The sequence below is a fragment of the Diceros bicornis genome, chromosome 34 (genome assembly GCF_020826845.1).
Source record: "Diceros bicornis minor isolate mBicDic1 chromosome 34, mDicBic1.mat.cur, whole genome shotgun sequence".
In the NCBI taxonomy this organism is placed as follows: Eukaryota; Metazoa; Chordata; class Mammalia; order Perissodactyla; family Rhinocerotidae; genus Diceros; species Diceros bicornis.
Window position 1 is genome coordinate 33,281,655 of NC_080773.1, and position 15,534 is coordinate 33,297,188.

General features: G+C 52.8%; 1 protein-coding gene across 1 annotated transcript; it reads right to left on the reverse strand.

Annotated features, from left to right (window-relative positions):
- Nucleotides 1-1,877: 1,877 nt before the first annotated feature.
- On the reverse strand, nucleotides 1,878-15,337 carry HSPBP1 (HSPA (Hsp70) binding protein 1). Its single transcript, XM_058530305.1, has 8 exons — nucleotides 15,234-15,337; nucleotides 14,602-14,898; nucleotides 12,160-12,364; nucleotides 9,909-10,133; nucleotides 6,849-7,004; nucleotides 6,619-6,715; nucleotides 6,039-6,150; nucleotides 1,878-2,197 (listed from the first exon to the last, which is right to left on the reverse strand). The coding sequence occupies exons 2-8, from the start codon at nucleotides 14,803-14,805 to the stop codon at nucleotides 2,123-2,125; spliced, it is 1,074 nt and encodes a 357-aa protein (XP_058386288.1). The 5' UTR covers nucleotides 14,806-14,898; nucleotides 15,234-15,337; the 3' UTR covers nucleotides 1,878-2,122.
- Nucleotides 15,338-15,534: the final 197 nt, after the last annotated feature.

The following is a 15,534-nucleotide window of genomic DNA, read 5'->3' on the forward strand; positions in this document are numbered from 1 at the left end:
GCCCAACTGTTAGCACATTTCAAGTCACAGGTCACCTCTCATCTGCCACCATCATTGGTAGAAGCAAGTCACATGGTCAAGCCCCAAGTCATGGGGCAGGCACCTGCACTCCACCCGCCATGGGGTGGGAAAGTGTACTTTTCTCATGAAGCTGGAATGGAAGAGAATGAATATTTGCTGAACCATCTAATTTGGCACAGTCCTCAATTTGTTTCCTTAGATTTGCCAATCTTACCTTTTCCTCTTTGAGGTCTTGTTTTAAAATGGACCTCGGTTCCTGTTGTTGTACAGCTTGAAGCAATTGTGAGGCATTTCCTTCTGTTCCTTGAGTCATCTTTTCTCCTACATCTTTTGTCTTTTACCCAGCATTTGGCTTGCTGTTTTTCCAGTCTGATTGTTGCCACACTGTTTTAACACGTATCCTCAGGAACTGGGGGGCGGGGGGCAGGGGCTGTGTGTGTGGCCATATTCAACCACCAAATGGAACCTGAGTAGCTGATGAAGTCAGTCTGCAAGAACCTGGGAAGCGGCAGGGGTTTTAAGGGCTGAAGGCTGGGTCTCCAGCCTGTCAGAACTCACAGGTAGACAATGCTGTTGTTTGTCTTAGAATTGAAGGGGCCTCTTCAAGTGTATAGTGGGAACGCTCATTCCCCCACTGTTCACATTTCCATATGGAGGAATATCTATTGCGTACTGTCTCTCTCCTGGCCTCTCCAACCCTTCCAGGGGCAGAGGAATGATTCACCGGATTGGATGGGCATCATGGCTCAGCCTTCCAGCTCTCCCTCCTCTTGGAGCCAGCCTGCCCAGTGTCTGGCCTGCTCCCTGCACCCAAGGGGACACCTTTGCTTGCCCACTGCTGCCTGCCACCAGGCGAGCAAGCACGTCTAACGCCAGGGTGAAGTAGCAGCAAGACTAAAGCCACTTTCTGTGATTGGCTCTAATAGTAATAAAGGTAATATTTGATCTCCAATTCTCGGATCCTGTAGCTACCTTTCGATTTATTCTGAATTTGGGAAGAGGGGTGAAAATAATTTGTCCCTCCAAAATCCGAAGAGTACAAGTAAATTCCACACGAGAGGAATTAGTCTGGCATCAAATGGGGCTAGTAACCCAGGGAACCGGGAGGAGAAGCACGGCTTTGGATTTAGCCCAGGTCTGAATCGTGGCTGTGTGAACCTGCCCACGGATTAACCATCGGGGCTCAGCTTCCTCGTCTGGAAAATGGCACCAGTCAGGACTCCTGGTTGTAAACGACAAAACCTCCTTTAGCTAAACTGAACAGAAATTTACTAAAGGAGGGGAGGCAGTCCGTCCCTTTTCCCCGCTCCCCTGTCAGCACCCCCAGCCCCCCTCACCCCCCCCCCCCCAATCTCTGAGAAGGCTGGAGAGAAGGCTCGGTGCTTGGCAGTAGGGAGCGAAGCCCACGCCCCACCGGAGGCCGGACCTGGGCACACGGAGCGGCCTCCACCACGCCCTCCGGCCTCTCTGGCATTGGCTCCCCGGCAGGCCGCGCAGCGGGCTGTGATTGGTGGGGCTGAAGTCACGTGATGCACCGCTGCAAAGGATGCTGGGAAAGAACGTGGCTTCCACATTGGGGGCGGGCGTCTCCCGTAGGGATTCGTCAACCGGAGGAGAAACCAGAGACAATGGGTGGCCAAACAGAAGGACGAGTGTCCTCTACACTCCCTCTTAAGAGACGCTGGGAAAATGAAAGGAGACGATGGCTCTGGATTTGAGAGAGCAACACTTTTATTATTCCCAGGTTTCTTGGGCTGCCGTCCCCTCCGTGGCTCACCAGGTCCCCTAAGATCGGGCCCCTCCTCCCCTCCCAAGGCACCCTCCAGGGGAGGTGACAAAGGTGGCAGTGAAGGAGGTGGAGGAGGAGAAACACCTTTATTGGAAGAGCGTGGACACGAGAAGGGGGAGGGGAGTGAGAGGTGGGGTCCAAGGAGCCGGCGCCTTTCTCAGCGTCTCCCTAGGGGTCTGAGCAGCAACGGGCTGGCACGCCCCAGGCCAGCACCAACAAGGCCCTGCTCTCCCTTGGGAGAAGGCCTCGTGGGTGGGAGGGAGGCAAGAGGCCTGGGATTCCCACAGAAAGGGGATGAGAAGCCACCAGGTTTCACCGATCCATGCTGTCGTCTGCTGGGCTGGAGAAACAGGTCTGTAGCAGCTTTTCACAGAACTCCAGCTCCTCCTGCATTGGGGCGGGGGGTGAGAGCGGGAGCCCTGAGTGCAGAAGCCGGCCCCTACCTCCAGCACAATCTGCACTCACAGATGGCTCCTCTTCCCTCCCAGCTGCCCCCCCCCCAGACCCTGGCCCCCAGAAGCCACCCAGGGTTCTGTGACCTCTGCTCAGTTCCATGACTCACTGTTTCTCTTCTCACTGTGTCTGGACTATTGAATCCAGGGCCTCCCAGCCTCCTGTCTCACTCCACTGGTCTGTCCTCACATCAGCCCCCTTGGGCTCTTTCTAACTCCCAGATATGACCGAACCCTACTAATCCCTCTTTAAAACCCTTTCCACAGATACAAACCCCAGAAACCAAGAATGGAGCACTCATAGGTTGGACCACATAAACATAAAAGGTATCTGCATGGCAAAAAGATGCCAGGAACAGAAATGAAAGAATAAGAACAATTTGGGGTGAAACATATCTGTGACTCATCACAAAGGGCTAACATACTTAATACTTCAAGAGCTGTAATGAATCAACTGCAAAAACCACCACCCCATAGATAAATAGGCAAAGGATATGAATGAGTGGTTCACAAGAAAGGAAACAGATGTCCAACTTCACTCAGGGGAGAAATGCAAATGTAAACTGGATCAGACTACTTTTCACCAATCAGCTTGAAAAAAGGTCAAATGGTTGAGCCACCCTGTCCTGGCCAGGATGTGGGAAGGTGGGCACCCTTGTGGCTGGAGTGTCCACCGGTTCAACCTCTATAGAGAGCAACTTGGCCATAGGTAAGGACCATAGGTTAACCCTGTAACCTCACCTTTAACCTCCTTTAACCCAGCGTTTCCCTTTCTAGAAATCGTTCTACAGACACACGCACAGTATAAGCAACATATGTAAAAGGTTATTCTTTTAGCAGAGTTGGTGGTAGCGAGAGAGTGGAAGCAACCTGCATGTCCATCAAGAGGGGCAGTTACAGGAAAGAGACGATCCCTACCATACAGCTACAAAACGAAAGAGGAAAGAGCCGTGGGCTCCAACACGCAGCGCACTCCTCCCGGGGATGTTGTGAAAGGGAATAAGGCAAGGAGCAGAACAGTGGTCACTGATTCGGCACAAAATGGAGAGAGGATGAGGAAAAGAATTTATATGCACATTTGCTTCTTTGTGCACAGAATATATCAGGAAGGCCACAGGAGGAACTGGGAGAGGTACTAGGTGGCCAGGGACAGGGGTAGGAGGGAGACTTCACTGTTTACCCTCCTGTGCACCTTGAATTTTGAACCACGTGACTATGGGACCTATTCAAAAAGCATCGGTAAAATTTAATTTACCCAGTGCCCACAAAAATACTTAAAAAAGAGGACTGGCTAAATCATGATATAGTCACCTTACAGAATACTATGCAATTGTATTACTGAATTACACTGGAATTAAAGCAGACCTCTATTTACACATCTGGAAAGATTTCCAAGACACAGACACACAGGGGAGACGGCCGCGTGATGACGGAGGCAGAGACTGGAGTGATGCATCTATAAGCCAAGGACACCAAGGGCTACCAGCAACTACTAGAAACTGGAAGAGGCAAGGAAGGATTCTTCCCTAGAGGGAAGCACTTCAGAGAGAGCACGGCCCTGCTGACACGTTGACTTCAGACTTCTAGTCCCCAGAACTGTGAGCGAATAAATTTCTGTGTTAAGCCACCCAGTTTGTGGTAATCTGTCACAGCTGCCACAGGAAACTAATACACAACCCTACCTAGAATATCACTGCCCAGCACTCGCTATCCTCTCACCAGTTTAATTTTTCTTCATGGGAGTTCTAACTCCCTGATGTCATATTATAAACAGTATATGTTAAACTCTACATATATATATATTGGGGCTGGCCCGGTTGCATAGTGGTTAGGCTCACATGCTCCACTTCGGCAGCCCAGGGTTCGCAGGTTCAGATCCCGGGTGCAGACCTATGCACTGTTCATCAAGCCATGCTGTGGCAGGCATCCCACATATAAAGTAGAGGAAGGTGGGCACAGATGTTAGCCCAGGGCCAATCTTCCTCAGCAAAAAGAGGAGGATTGGCAACAGATGTTAGCTCAGGGCTAATCTCCCTCACAAAAATAAATAAATAAATAAACACATATTACCTATATTATACATGCATATACATACACACACACACTAGATATGTATGTGTGTATTTGTAAATGCATATCTGTGTGTGTTTGTTTATGTGTGTATCTGTCACCGTATGAACCCCATGAGAACCAAGTCTGTATCCCTTTGCTCCTCATCAAATCCCCAGCGTCCAGGTCAGGCACCCGCCCCTAACAAATGGAGGGATGGAAGAACAAAGGTTTCCACGGGTGTGTACGTGTGTCACAACTTCTCACGTTGCACACTTTCAACATGTGCAGTTTATTACGTCAACTATACCTCAATAAAGCAGTTAAAATTTTTTTGAAAAGAAAATAGGAGGGCCAGCCCCATGGCTTCGCAGTTAAGTGCGCGCGCTCCACTGCCGGTGGCCCGGGTTTGGATCCCGGGCATGCACCGACTCACCGCTTCTCCAGCCATGTTGAGGCCGCGTCCCACATACAGCAACTAGAAGGATGTGCAACTATGACATACAGTTACCTACTGGGGCTTTGGGGGAAAAAAGGAGGAGGATTGGCAATAGATGTTAGCTCAGAGCCAGTCTTCCTCAGCAAAAAGAGGAGGATTAGCATGGATGTTAGCTCAGGGCTGATCTTCCTCACAAAAAAGAAAAAAAGAAAATAGGAGTGTTGGTCAGCTCACATGACGCCTCCCTTACCAGGTTGGTCCTCACGGGTCTGGTGCCAGGGTCTGGCCCACCAGAGGCTCAGGGGACAAAGGCACAAATGCATCAAGCAATCACTGACATGCTCCCCAGCTGAAGCCCCAGGCCAGGCCAGGTCCTGGGCCCCCCTGCCCCACAGCCTGCAGGCACATATCTCCATGGGTTCCTATGACAAGGGCACAGGGCAAGCACCCAGGGGTGGGCATAGAGCCTCTCCTGGTCACCCCTGCTCCTCGCACCCAGCGTCCAGCACCCCTCTGTAAACGCTTGACGGTGTCCACGGAGGAATGGACTCCTGGGACGGACGGCCCAGGAGGGCGGCACATTCACTGCGCTCAGCTTTGCTGAAGCAGCACCATCTGGGCGGTACTTCAACAAGTGAGTAAACTACTTAATGATCAGTTACCTAAATCACAGAATCATTTAATAATTAAATAATTATCTGAATAATTAGTTGCTCTTTATCACTTATTTGATACTCATCTATTTAATTAAATATCTGAGTTATTTATCACTTATTTGTTACTTAATATCTAATACCTAACGAGTTATTATTTATCATTTACTTACTTATCTATTTAACCATGTAGTGAGTTATATACCACTTGTTACTTATTATCTAATTAAATATCTGTTATTTATCATGTATTTGTTACTTTCTATTTAAATATTTAATTGGTTGCTATTTATCATTTACTTATTATTTATCAACCTAATAAATATTTAACTATTTGAATGATATGATGTAGACAATTATATTAAATAATGTGGATAATAAATTAATGTGTTAGCACTTTAAGAAACTCCAAGCTCCACGTTCTCCCTGCTGTCCTAACACAGCACGAGGTGCATGGGAGGGGCAGTAACTGTCTGCTGAATGGATGACTAGAGAAACACACGAATAAAAAGATAATGTAAACGAAAGCATGGACGAACAGACCACAGAGGCCCCGATGGCAAGGATGACAGGGCTGGTCCCTCCCGCTGAGCCCCGGCTGGGTCCCCTCAGCCAGGCCCCCTGCCAGCCCGTACCTGGTACTCCTCGTGCTGCTGCAGCAGCTGGCAGCGGTGGCGGAGGAGCTCCTCCAGGCCCAGCTCGGGCTCCCGGCACTCTCGCACGCCCTGGGGAAAGTCTGTCACCAGGCTGCAGGGAGAGAAGAGCAGTCCTTGGAACCTCCCTCTGCACAGGCCCACCCCCCAGTACTCCCACGGGAGCCTGGGCAAGTCGCTTCCCCGCGCTGGGCCTCAGCTTCCCCATCTGCAAGATGGACCTCACTACTGCCCCCACCCCGCCCCAGGGACTAAGATGAGACTTGTACAAAACAGCGCACTTAGCACAGTGCCTGGCCTAGAGCCGACTCCACACGCGAGAGCTGCTGCCCGCTGGCTTGACTGCTCCATTCTGTCCATTTTTTAGACACTAATCTGCTCGTACTGTGTGTGGGGCAGTGGCATGTAAGAAAGACTCTCCCCTCCACCCCAGGCTGCTGTGTCAGCCCCTACAGGTGAGGAAACTGAGGCTAAGGGAGGGCCAGCACCGCGACTCCTGCTCCTCTCTGACCCTAAACCCTCCATCCCCACGGGGAAGGCCTCTCCTCTCGGCCCAGCGCACCTGCACAGGGCTCCCAGCACGTGCTCGTGGAAAGGGCTGTGTTCTGTCCGGATGAGGGCCACCAGCTGCTGGACCATCCCCATGGAGCACAGGGTTCCTGGGGGAAGTGCCTTGGGGGTCAGAGGCGCAGTCCCACCCCTCCCCTGTGCACTCTCCCGCCCCTCTCCCTCCTGCCCTCCCTTGGGAACCTCCCCACAACCTGCGCCCTCCCTCTGCCCTGGCTGCCCCACCTTTGTGTTCAGGGTGGCCCACCAGCAGGTTCTGCAGCAGGAACGCTGATTTGACTTTGAGCTTTTGCACCTGCTGCTGCATAGCCCGCATCAACACGGAGAAGCCATCCAGGCGGAGGAACTGCAACAGCCCGGCCTCCTGCTCTCGAACCAGGCCTGGGAAGAGGGAGAGGGTGGGGCCTCAAGGTCACAGTCACCACTACCACCACCACCATCATCATCGTCACCACCATCACCACCACCACCACCGTCATCACCATCACTGTCATCACCATCACCACCACCACCATCACCACCACCGTCACCACCACCGACATCACCACCACCATCATCGCCACCATCACCACCACCGTCACCACCACCACCACCACCACCACCACCATCACCACCACTGTCACCACCACCATCACCACCACCACCGACATCATCAACACCATCACCACTGTCATCACCATCACCACGATCACCAGCACCATGATCACCATCACCACTGTCATCACCATCACCATCATCATCATTACCATCATCATCATTGATTTCTATGGGCCTACACTTCACAACACTATCTCTTCTTAAGTATGTTTTATTGAGATGTAATTCATAGTCCGTACAATTCACCCTTTTAAAGTATACAACTCAGTGGTGTTTAGTATATTCACAAAGTTGTCCGGCCATCACCACTACCTAACTCTAGAACATTTTCATCACTCCCAAAAGAAGCTCCATACCCATTAGCAATCCCTCCCCACACTGGCAACCACTAGTCTGCTTTCTATATCTACGGATTTGCCTATTCTGGACATCCCATATAAATGGAATCATACACTATGTAGTCTTTTGTGTCTGGCTTCTTTCATTCAGCAAATTGTCTTCAAGGTTCATCCATGTTACAGCATGAATCAGCACTTCACTCCTTTTTATGGCTGAATGTATCCTATTGTCTGGATATGCCACATTTTGTTTATCCATTCATCCACTGACAGAAGCATTATCGGGTTTTTTTTTTTTTTTTTTATAATTTTATTTTTTTTCTCCCAAAGCGCCAGTAGATAGTTGTATGTCATAGCTGCACATCCTTCTAGTCGCTGTATGTGGGACGCAGCCTCAGCATGGCCGGAGAAGCGGTGCGTTGGTGCACGTCCGGGATCCGAACCCAGGCCACCAGCAGCGGAGCGCACGCACCTAACCGCTAAGCCACGGGGCCGGCCCGCATTATCATTTTTTAATCCTCGCAACCACTCTATGAGGTAGGTGCTCTAGAAATCCCATTTTACAGAGGAGGAAACTGAGGCCCAGAGAGCCAGGCTACATCTTGAGGGCAACGGGAATCCTGGAAGGCCTCTGAGCAGAATAAGAACTGGCCTGCGGAATGCACTTTCAAGGAGGTGCCAGCTCTTGGGCAGGCTTTAGGCCAGGGCAGACGGGAGCCACGAGAAACCCGTAGCTGCTAACTACCTGACATGCGGCAAGTGTGACCGAGGCCCTGAGTCATTAATCTCATTTGAGTGTAATTCATTTAAACTGAAGGTGAAAAACTGAAGCAGTGTTAAAATATTTTCCCACTAGACACAACTTTGTCCCCTCACCAGAACTACCCTTTACGCTGACCGCTAAAAATGCAGCGTCTGAGTTGAGATGTGCTTTAAGAGTAGGTTTCAAAGACTTAGCATGAAAAAAGGTGTAAAGTATCTCATTAATATTCCATATTAATGATGGGTTGAAATGATAATATTTTGGATATATAGGATTAAATAATATGTTATTGAATTTAAAAAAAAAAAAAAAAAAGAACACCCAACAGGGAGAAGAAGACATGACGAGCCTCCACATCCCTTCACTCCCCTTCACGACATATCCAGGAGCAAGCGCTTCCCTTTACCCCACGGTCTCTCCACCAGGCACAGCTGACATTTGGGGCCGGATCATTCTGTGCGGTGGGGGCCGCCCTGTGCACTGTAGGATGTTGAGCAGCAGCCCTGGCCTGCAACTTCTAGACGCCAGTAGCCCCCAGACCCCCACTTGTGACAAGCAAACGTGTCTCCAGACATTGCCTGATGTCCCCTGCAGGGACAATCGTCCCCGTTTCAGAATAGCTGCTTCGCTCCCCGTTTATCTCTCACCTAGGTTATCACTGTGACGTCCTAACCAACCTCCCGCCTTCCATCGCCTTGTTCCCTTTAAATGCACCTTGGTTCCTGCCATCGCAGTGAAAAGCCAAAGTCATCGCCAAGGCCCACACGTCTACCTGAAGAAGGCTAAGCAAAGGGAGGTGCAGGGCGTGCATCCCCCCTGGGACTCCCTCCTCCCCACTCCAACCCCCCACCCCGTCCCGTCCTCTGAGCTGTCTCACACTCCTCCATCTGACCCTCTCTTGGTCTGCATCTTTCCAAAACCCTTTCTCTGTGGAGACGAAGAGGCACACAGGAGCGGCGGCTGGCAGGGGAACCTCTGCGAGCCTCCGTGCCCTCACGGGTGGAGCAGGGGGCGCAGTGACGTCAAGCAGGAGCCAGGACACCATGCCCTGCAAATGGCTTGTAGCACCAGGCTGGCCATTCTAAGAACTTACCAAATGGTAGCTGCCACACAGTGGCATGCCCTGCAGTCACCCCCCACCAAAAAAAAAGACAGATGCCACTGGAATGCGCACTTTACAATGGCCATGTGAATTTTACATCAGTTGAAAAAAAAAAAGGCATTGCAGTCCCTGGAGCTCCAGCCTGGCATCCTGGATCGCTCTCTGGGGGACGCCAGCCGCCAGGTTGTGAGGACACTCAAGCAGCCCCATGGAGAGGCCCCCCTAAAACAAGGAATGATCCGGCCCCAAATGTCAACAGTGCCGAAGCTGAGAACCCCAGTGGGCGTAGAGCACTTAAGCTGAGCTGCGTTCCTCCGCAGGCAGGATCTGGCTCTCTGACTAGCAGGGGGTTTGGCAAGGTCATTGCTCTGTTCCCAGCACAGAGACCCGACAGGTGCTGGGAACAAACGGACAAATGAGGCCCCTCTCCTCTGCCCCCAGCCAGGGGAGCCGTGCCCCTCCCAGGCAGCCCGAGGGATACTCACAGGAGATGGCGAAGAGGGCCTTGACGCGCACCGTGTCACAGGAGTCCCGGTCCAGCAGCCGTAGCAGCTTGCGCAGGGCGCCGAGGCCCAGCACCTGCTCCTGGATGGCCGCCACGTTCTGGCTGCACGTGCCGATGAGCTGCGCCGCCCGCCACCGCAGCCCCGCGGGCCCCGCCTCCAGGTACCGGCCCACCAGCAGGTGCATGCCCGACAGCTGGCAAAAGTCTATGCCGGAGAGACGGGAGAGGGAGGCCTGATGTCAGGGCTGAGCTATGTCCCCCCCAAATTCACAAGTTGAAGCCCTAACCCCCCAGCCTCAGAATGTGACTGCATTTGGAGAGAGGGCCTTTAAAGAGGTGGGTAAGGTGAAATATGTCACAGGATGGGCCCGAATCCAGTATGACTGGTGCCTCATAAGAAGAGGAGATTAGGACACAGACACAGAGGGAAGACCACGCGAGGACACAGGAAGAAGACCCCTATCTACAAGCCAAGGAGGGAAGCCTCAGAAGAAACCAACTCGGGGCCGGCCCAGTGGCGCAAGCGGTTAAGTGTGCGCGCTCCACTGCGGCAGCCCGGGGTTCGCCGGTTCGGATCCCGGGCGCACACCAACACACTGCTTGTCAGGCCATGCTGTGGCGGCGTCTCATATAAAGTGGAGGAAGATGGGAATGGATGTTAGCCCAGGGCCAGTCTTCCTCAGCAAAAAAAGAGGAGGATTGGCAGACGTTAGCACAGGGCTGATATCCTCACAAAAAAAAAAAAGAAGAAGAAACCAACTCTACCAACACCTTGATCTCGGACTTCCAGCCTCCAGGACTGTGAGAGAATAGATTTCTGTTGTTTAAGGCTCCCAGCCTGTGGTGCATTGCTTGACAGCCCAAATGCATGGACTAATACACCACGTGAGGCTGGACGGGCGGCCGGCTCCCAGGTGACCTACCTCCGAGTGCTGGCTCTCTCCCAGCACCCAACCGGGGGCCCCTCCAAGGCCGGTGTGTCTCAACAATGTCAGCATTTAGGGGGTCAGGGTCCCAGGCTCCAGCCCACTAAATGCCATTACTGACCCCCAGTCTTTGTGACAATCAGAACATCCCTTGTGGAAGAAGCACACACAAGACCAGAGGTGAGCAAAGTACGGCCCATTGCCTGTTTTGTAAATAAAGCAGTACTGGTGAGCTTGGCGGTTCCTCAAAAAGTTAAACACAGAGTCACCATGTGACCACGCCGACATGTATATCCAAAAGCATGGAAAGTAGGGACTCGAACAGATATTTGCACACCAAGGTTCACAGCAGCATTATTCACGATAACCAAAGGGGGAAATGACCCAAACGCCCAGCAGCTGATGAACGGATACAGCATGTGGACTAGCCACACAGAGGAGTATTAGCCAGCCACAGAAAGGGATCAAGTTCCAGTACAGGCTACAACATGGAAGAACCTTGAAAATGTCACACTCGGTGAAGGAAGCCAGTCACATATTCTATGATTCCATTTACATGAAACCTCCAGAATAGACAAATCCAGCCCTCAATGACTACACCGTGCCCCTCCAAATGGAAGTGAGGTCTCATCCTTCTACGGGCTCCACAGCATTTGGAATAAAACTCACCGCGCCTACCTCGGCCTGTAAGCCCTGCACACCCAGCATCACTTCCTACCCCTCATCCCTCACTCCACTCTGCCGTGCTGGCCTCACTGCTGTTCGTGCACACGCCAGGCACATTCCGACCTCAGGGCCTTTGCACTGGCCCTTCCCTTTGCCTAGGATGTTTTTTCCAGAGCCAGTCCCACAACTCATGCCCTCACTTCCAGTCTCTGATCAAATGTTGCCTTCTCTGACCACTCTGCCCAGAACCGCCTCCTCTCTCATGTTCTAGGGAATGATGGTGGACTCCCAGCCGACGAGGGCAAAATGGCCAGTTATCAGGGAGGTAGTGGACTGAACCTGCTGCCAGGCTGGCTGTGTGGGGTGAGAGCAGGTGCCATCACTGCTCCTGGTGGCAAGGGGCCAAAGCAGGGAGGGACAGAGAAGTCCCATCTGGGGCCTGAGTTGGAGCCAGACTGGAGAGGCAGAGGCTGGAGGCTGGGGAGCAGGCCGGCAGCGTGGTCCCTGAGACAAAGGACAAGGGCTGAGCCGCAGCAGGACACGGGGCTGAGGAGGGGGCAAGAGACAGAAGGGAGACCAGGAGGCAGAAGGGGCAGGGCCCTGGCAACTGGGCGGTGCGCTGGGGCGGGCCCGGTGTACCCGCTGCGTTGTCCATGTTTTCACACAGGTCGGCCAGCAGCTCCAGGGCCCTCTCGCGGTCCTGCTGGTCGGCAGCCAGTTCAGCCTCGCTGGCCGAGGTGGGCGTGGGCTGGGACAGCACTCGGAGGCAGTTCTTCATCTGCTCCACCTCCTCCCTCTGGCCCCGGAAGGCGGCAGACATGGCCTCCTGCAGCCACTGGCGCCTCTGGGGGACGAGGAGGGGCGGAAGGGTGGGGGAAAGAAGAAAACCTCTATCAATAATTAATACATGAATAACAGTCGTTAATAATAACGGCCAACATATGAGAGCTGACTGTTCCTTCAATCAACAGATATCTATTGAGCATCTTTTCTACTGACAGACTCTTTTCTAGACACTAGATCTACAGAGAGACTGGCTATGGGGTGTGAGAGAAAGAGAGGCACCAGGGACTCCTAGGTTCTTGTCCTGAGCAACTAGAAGAACATGGGGAAGACGGCTGGAGAAGCGGGTGTGGATGGGGAGGAGCAGAGATTAGAGCTCTTTTCTTTCTTTTTTTTTTGAGGAAGATAAGCCCTGAGTTAACATCTATTGCCAATCCTCCTCCTTTTTTCTCCCCAAAGCCCCAGTAGATAGTTGTATGTCATAGTTGCACATCCTACTAGTTGCTGTATGTGGGACGACACCTCAGCACGGCCCGACAAGCAGTGCATCGGTGCACGCCCGGGATCCAAACCTGGGCCGCCAGTAGCAGAGCACGTGCACTTAACCGCTAAGCCATGGGGCTGGCCCCAAGAGCTCATTTTTGAACATGTTAAGTTTGAGGGATCCATTATACACCCAAGGTAAAATACTGAGTAGGCTGCCTGAAGCTCAGGGAGGCAGTCCAGCCTAGACCTGGATTTCTCACTCTCGGCTCTACTGACACTTTGAGCTGGATGTTCTCTGGTGGCGGCCATCCTGTGCACTGCGGGATGTTGAGCAGCATCCCTCGCCTCCACCCACTAGATGCCAATAGCAGCCTCCCCAGTTTGTGACAACACAGAATATCTCCACATGCTGTCAAATGCCTCCTGGGAGACAAAACCGCCCCCAGTAGAGAACCAGTGACCTAGAGATATAAACTTGAGAGGCATTAGAGTACAGCCCCAACACAACATGAGGTCACATGGGCAGTGAGCACTGATAAGGGCAGAGTCCTGGTGTGCTCCATCACTGAGAGGCTGGGGAACCAGGAAGAACCAACAGAGGACATGGGGAGGAAGGGCAAGTGAGTGGGATGAAAACCAGGACACTGTGTTGTTCTAGAAGCCAAATGAAAAAAGAGATCAAGGAGGGGGAGAATTCAAATGCTGCTAGTAGGTCAAATAAGATGAGAGCTGAGAAACGGCCACTGGAATTTTGTTTTTTTTGGCCAGGCCCTGTGTTGAGTGCTCCCATGAGGGCTCTGTAGTCACAGTCCTGGATAAATGCGGGCAGGATGCTTAATCTTTCTGTGCCTGTTTCCTACCTCCCTGTCCTAAAGGTTCAATGACATCATGGATGTAACTGGATTAGCACAATGTTTCGTCTACTGTAATCGCCACGGCCACCAAAACATTATCAACAGTCGCGTGCCGCATAACAACATTTCAGTCAACGACGGATTGCATATACGACGGTGGCCCCATGGGATTAGTGCCACAGAGCCTAGGTGTGCAGCAGGCTATACCATCCAGGTTTGTGTAAGTACACTCTATGATGTTCGCACACTGACAAAATCGCCTGACCAGGCATTTCTCAGAATGTATCCCCGTTGTTAAGCAACGCATGACTGTGTAACAAATATTGCTATTCATCTCCAAAACCACCCTACGAGGTATTATTGTTATCGTCCCTGCACAGATAAGAAAATCGAGGCACAGAAAGCTTATGACTTGCCCAAGATCACACAGTCAGCAATCCGCAAAGCCTAAGCAGCCTGTCCACAGACTGGTGCTCTTAAGGAGAACAGTCCACTGCCTTCAGGAGCACAGCCTACCTGTCGGGCACTGTGTGGGGCCCTACTTCAACTGCATCCTCAGAACTACTCTAAGTAGTACTGCTGTTCTCATTAGCATCATCAACCTACAAATGAAGAACTTGAGGCTCAGAGAGATTAAGTGATATGCACAAGGTCACACAACTGGATAATGCTGAATCCAGGTCTGTCTGGCTCTGGAGACCCTGGCCTTTTCTTTTTACCATGAAGCTATTCTGCCTCCCAGCACAGTGCTGGGACCCAGGAATCTGCCTCTGCAGACACTTCTGAGATCTGACCTTCAGCCTACAGTAGCCCATCTGGCACAAACATAGCGAACTATGCCTTCACACCTGGACTCCTGCCGCCTACCCAGGAAAACCCCAGCTTCTAGCCCCCCAAGCCACACTTCCCAAGATATATCTGTCCCCACACCCCTCACCCCAGCTTCCCCATCGCTTACCTCCTCACTCATGGGTTCCGGAGGGGCGTCTGGCTCCTCAGAGCCCGCCGTGATGGCCATCTGCAGCAGGCCCTGGAGGTTGCGCGGGGGCGGGGGGTTGCCCGAGCCCCCCGCCGAGGAGCCGCCGCCCCCTGACGAGCAACTCTGGGAGGCCGGGGGCAGCGCCAGGGGCAGGCGGCTGCCCGTCGAGTCTTGGTTCGCCATGGGCTGTTTGTGAAGAAGGGAAGGATGTGCTGGGGATAGGAGTGGTCACCGCTGAAGTAGCTCTGGCGTCCTGACGGGTTGACTCCTGGGGGTCTGCTGAGAAGGTGGCGTTTTAGGGGAGCTCGGCGCGCCCCCATCACCCCGAACCACTCTGCCCACACCCCCCTTAACCACAGTCCCCTTTCCGCCCTTCATACCAACTGGACCCTTCCCCAAAGTCACAAGCCCCTCCTTCCTCCCTAATAACAGGCCCCACCCACTCTCCCTAGCAACCTAGCAACCCCCTCCCCCATCTCCACTGCACGCGTTCCCGTCTCTTAGCAACGCCACGGCCCTGCCTCCGTAGCAACAAGCCCTCCCTTTGATCGTCAGCAACAAATCTCCTCCTTCCTCTCCGAAGACAGGAGCCAGAGCGGGGCGAACCTCACCTCCCCGGGAGCGAGTCGCGACCGCTACTAAAAACAGAGTCGCCCGCACCTGACTCTGGTGGGCGCCGCCATCTTAACCGGAAATACGCAGATCTCTCCCGGAAGTCAACGGAGCACCCACCCAACTTCGGGCCGTAGCCGGGGCCGAGGCAGCTTGCCCGCCTCTTAAGTCCTTCCCACCAGGCCCAACGCTGCGCTCGGCCCCGCCCCTCACGTAGGCCCCTTCCCTCGCCTCGCGCTCAAGCCTGGATTCCACCCCTCAGTGAGCCCCGCCTCCTCATCCTCATTGCAAGGTCCACCC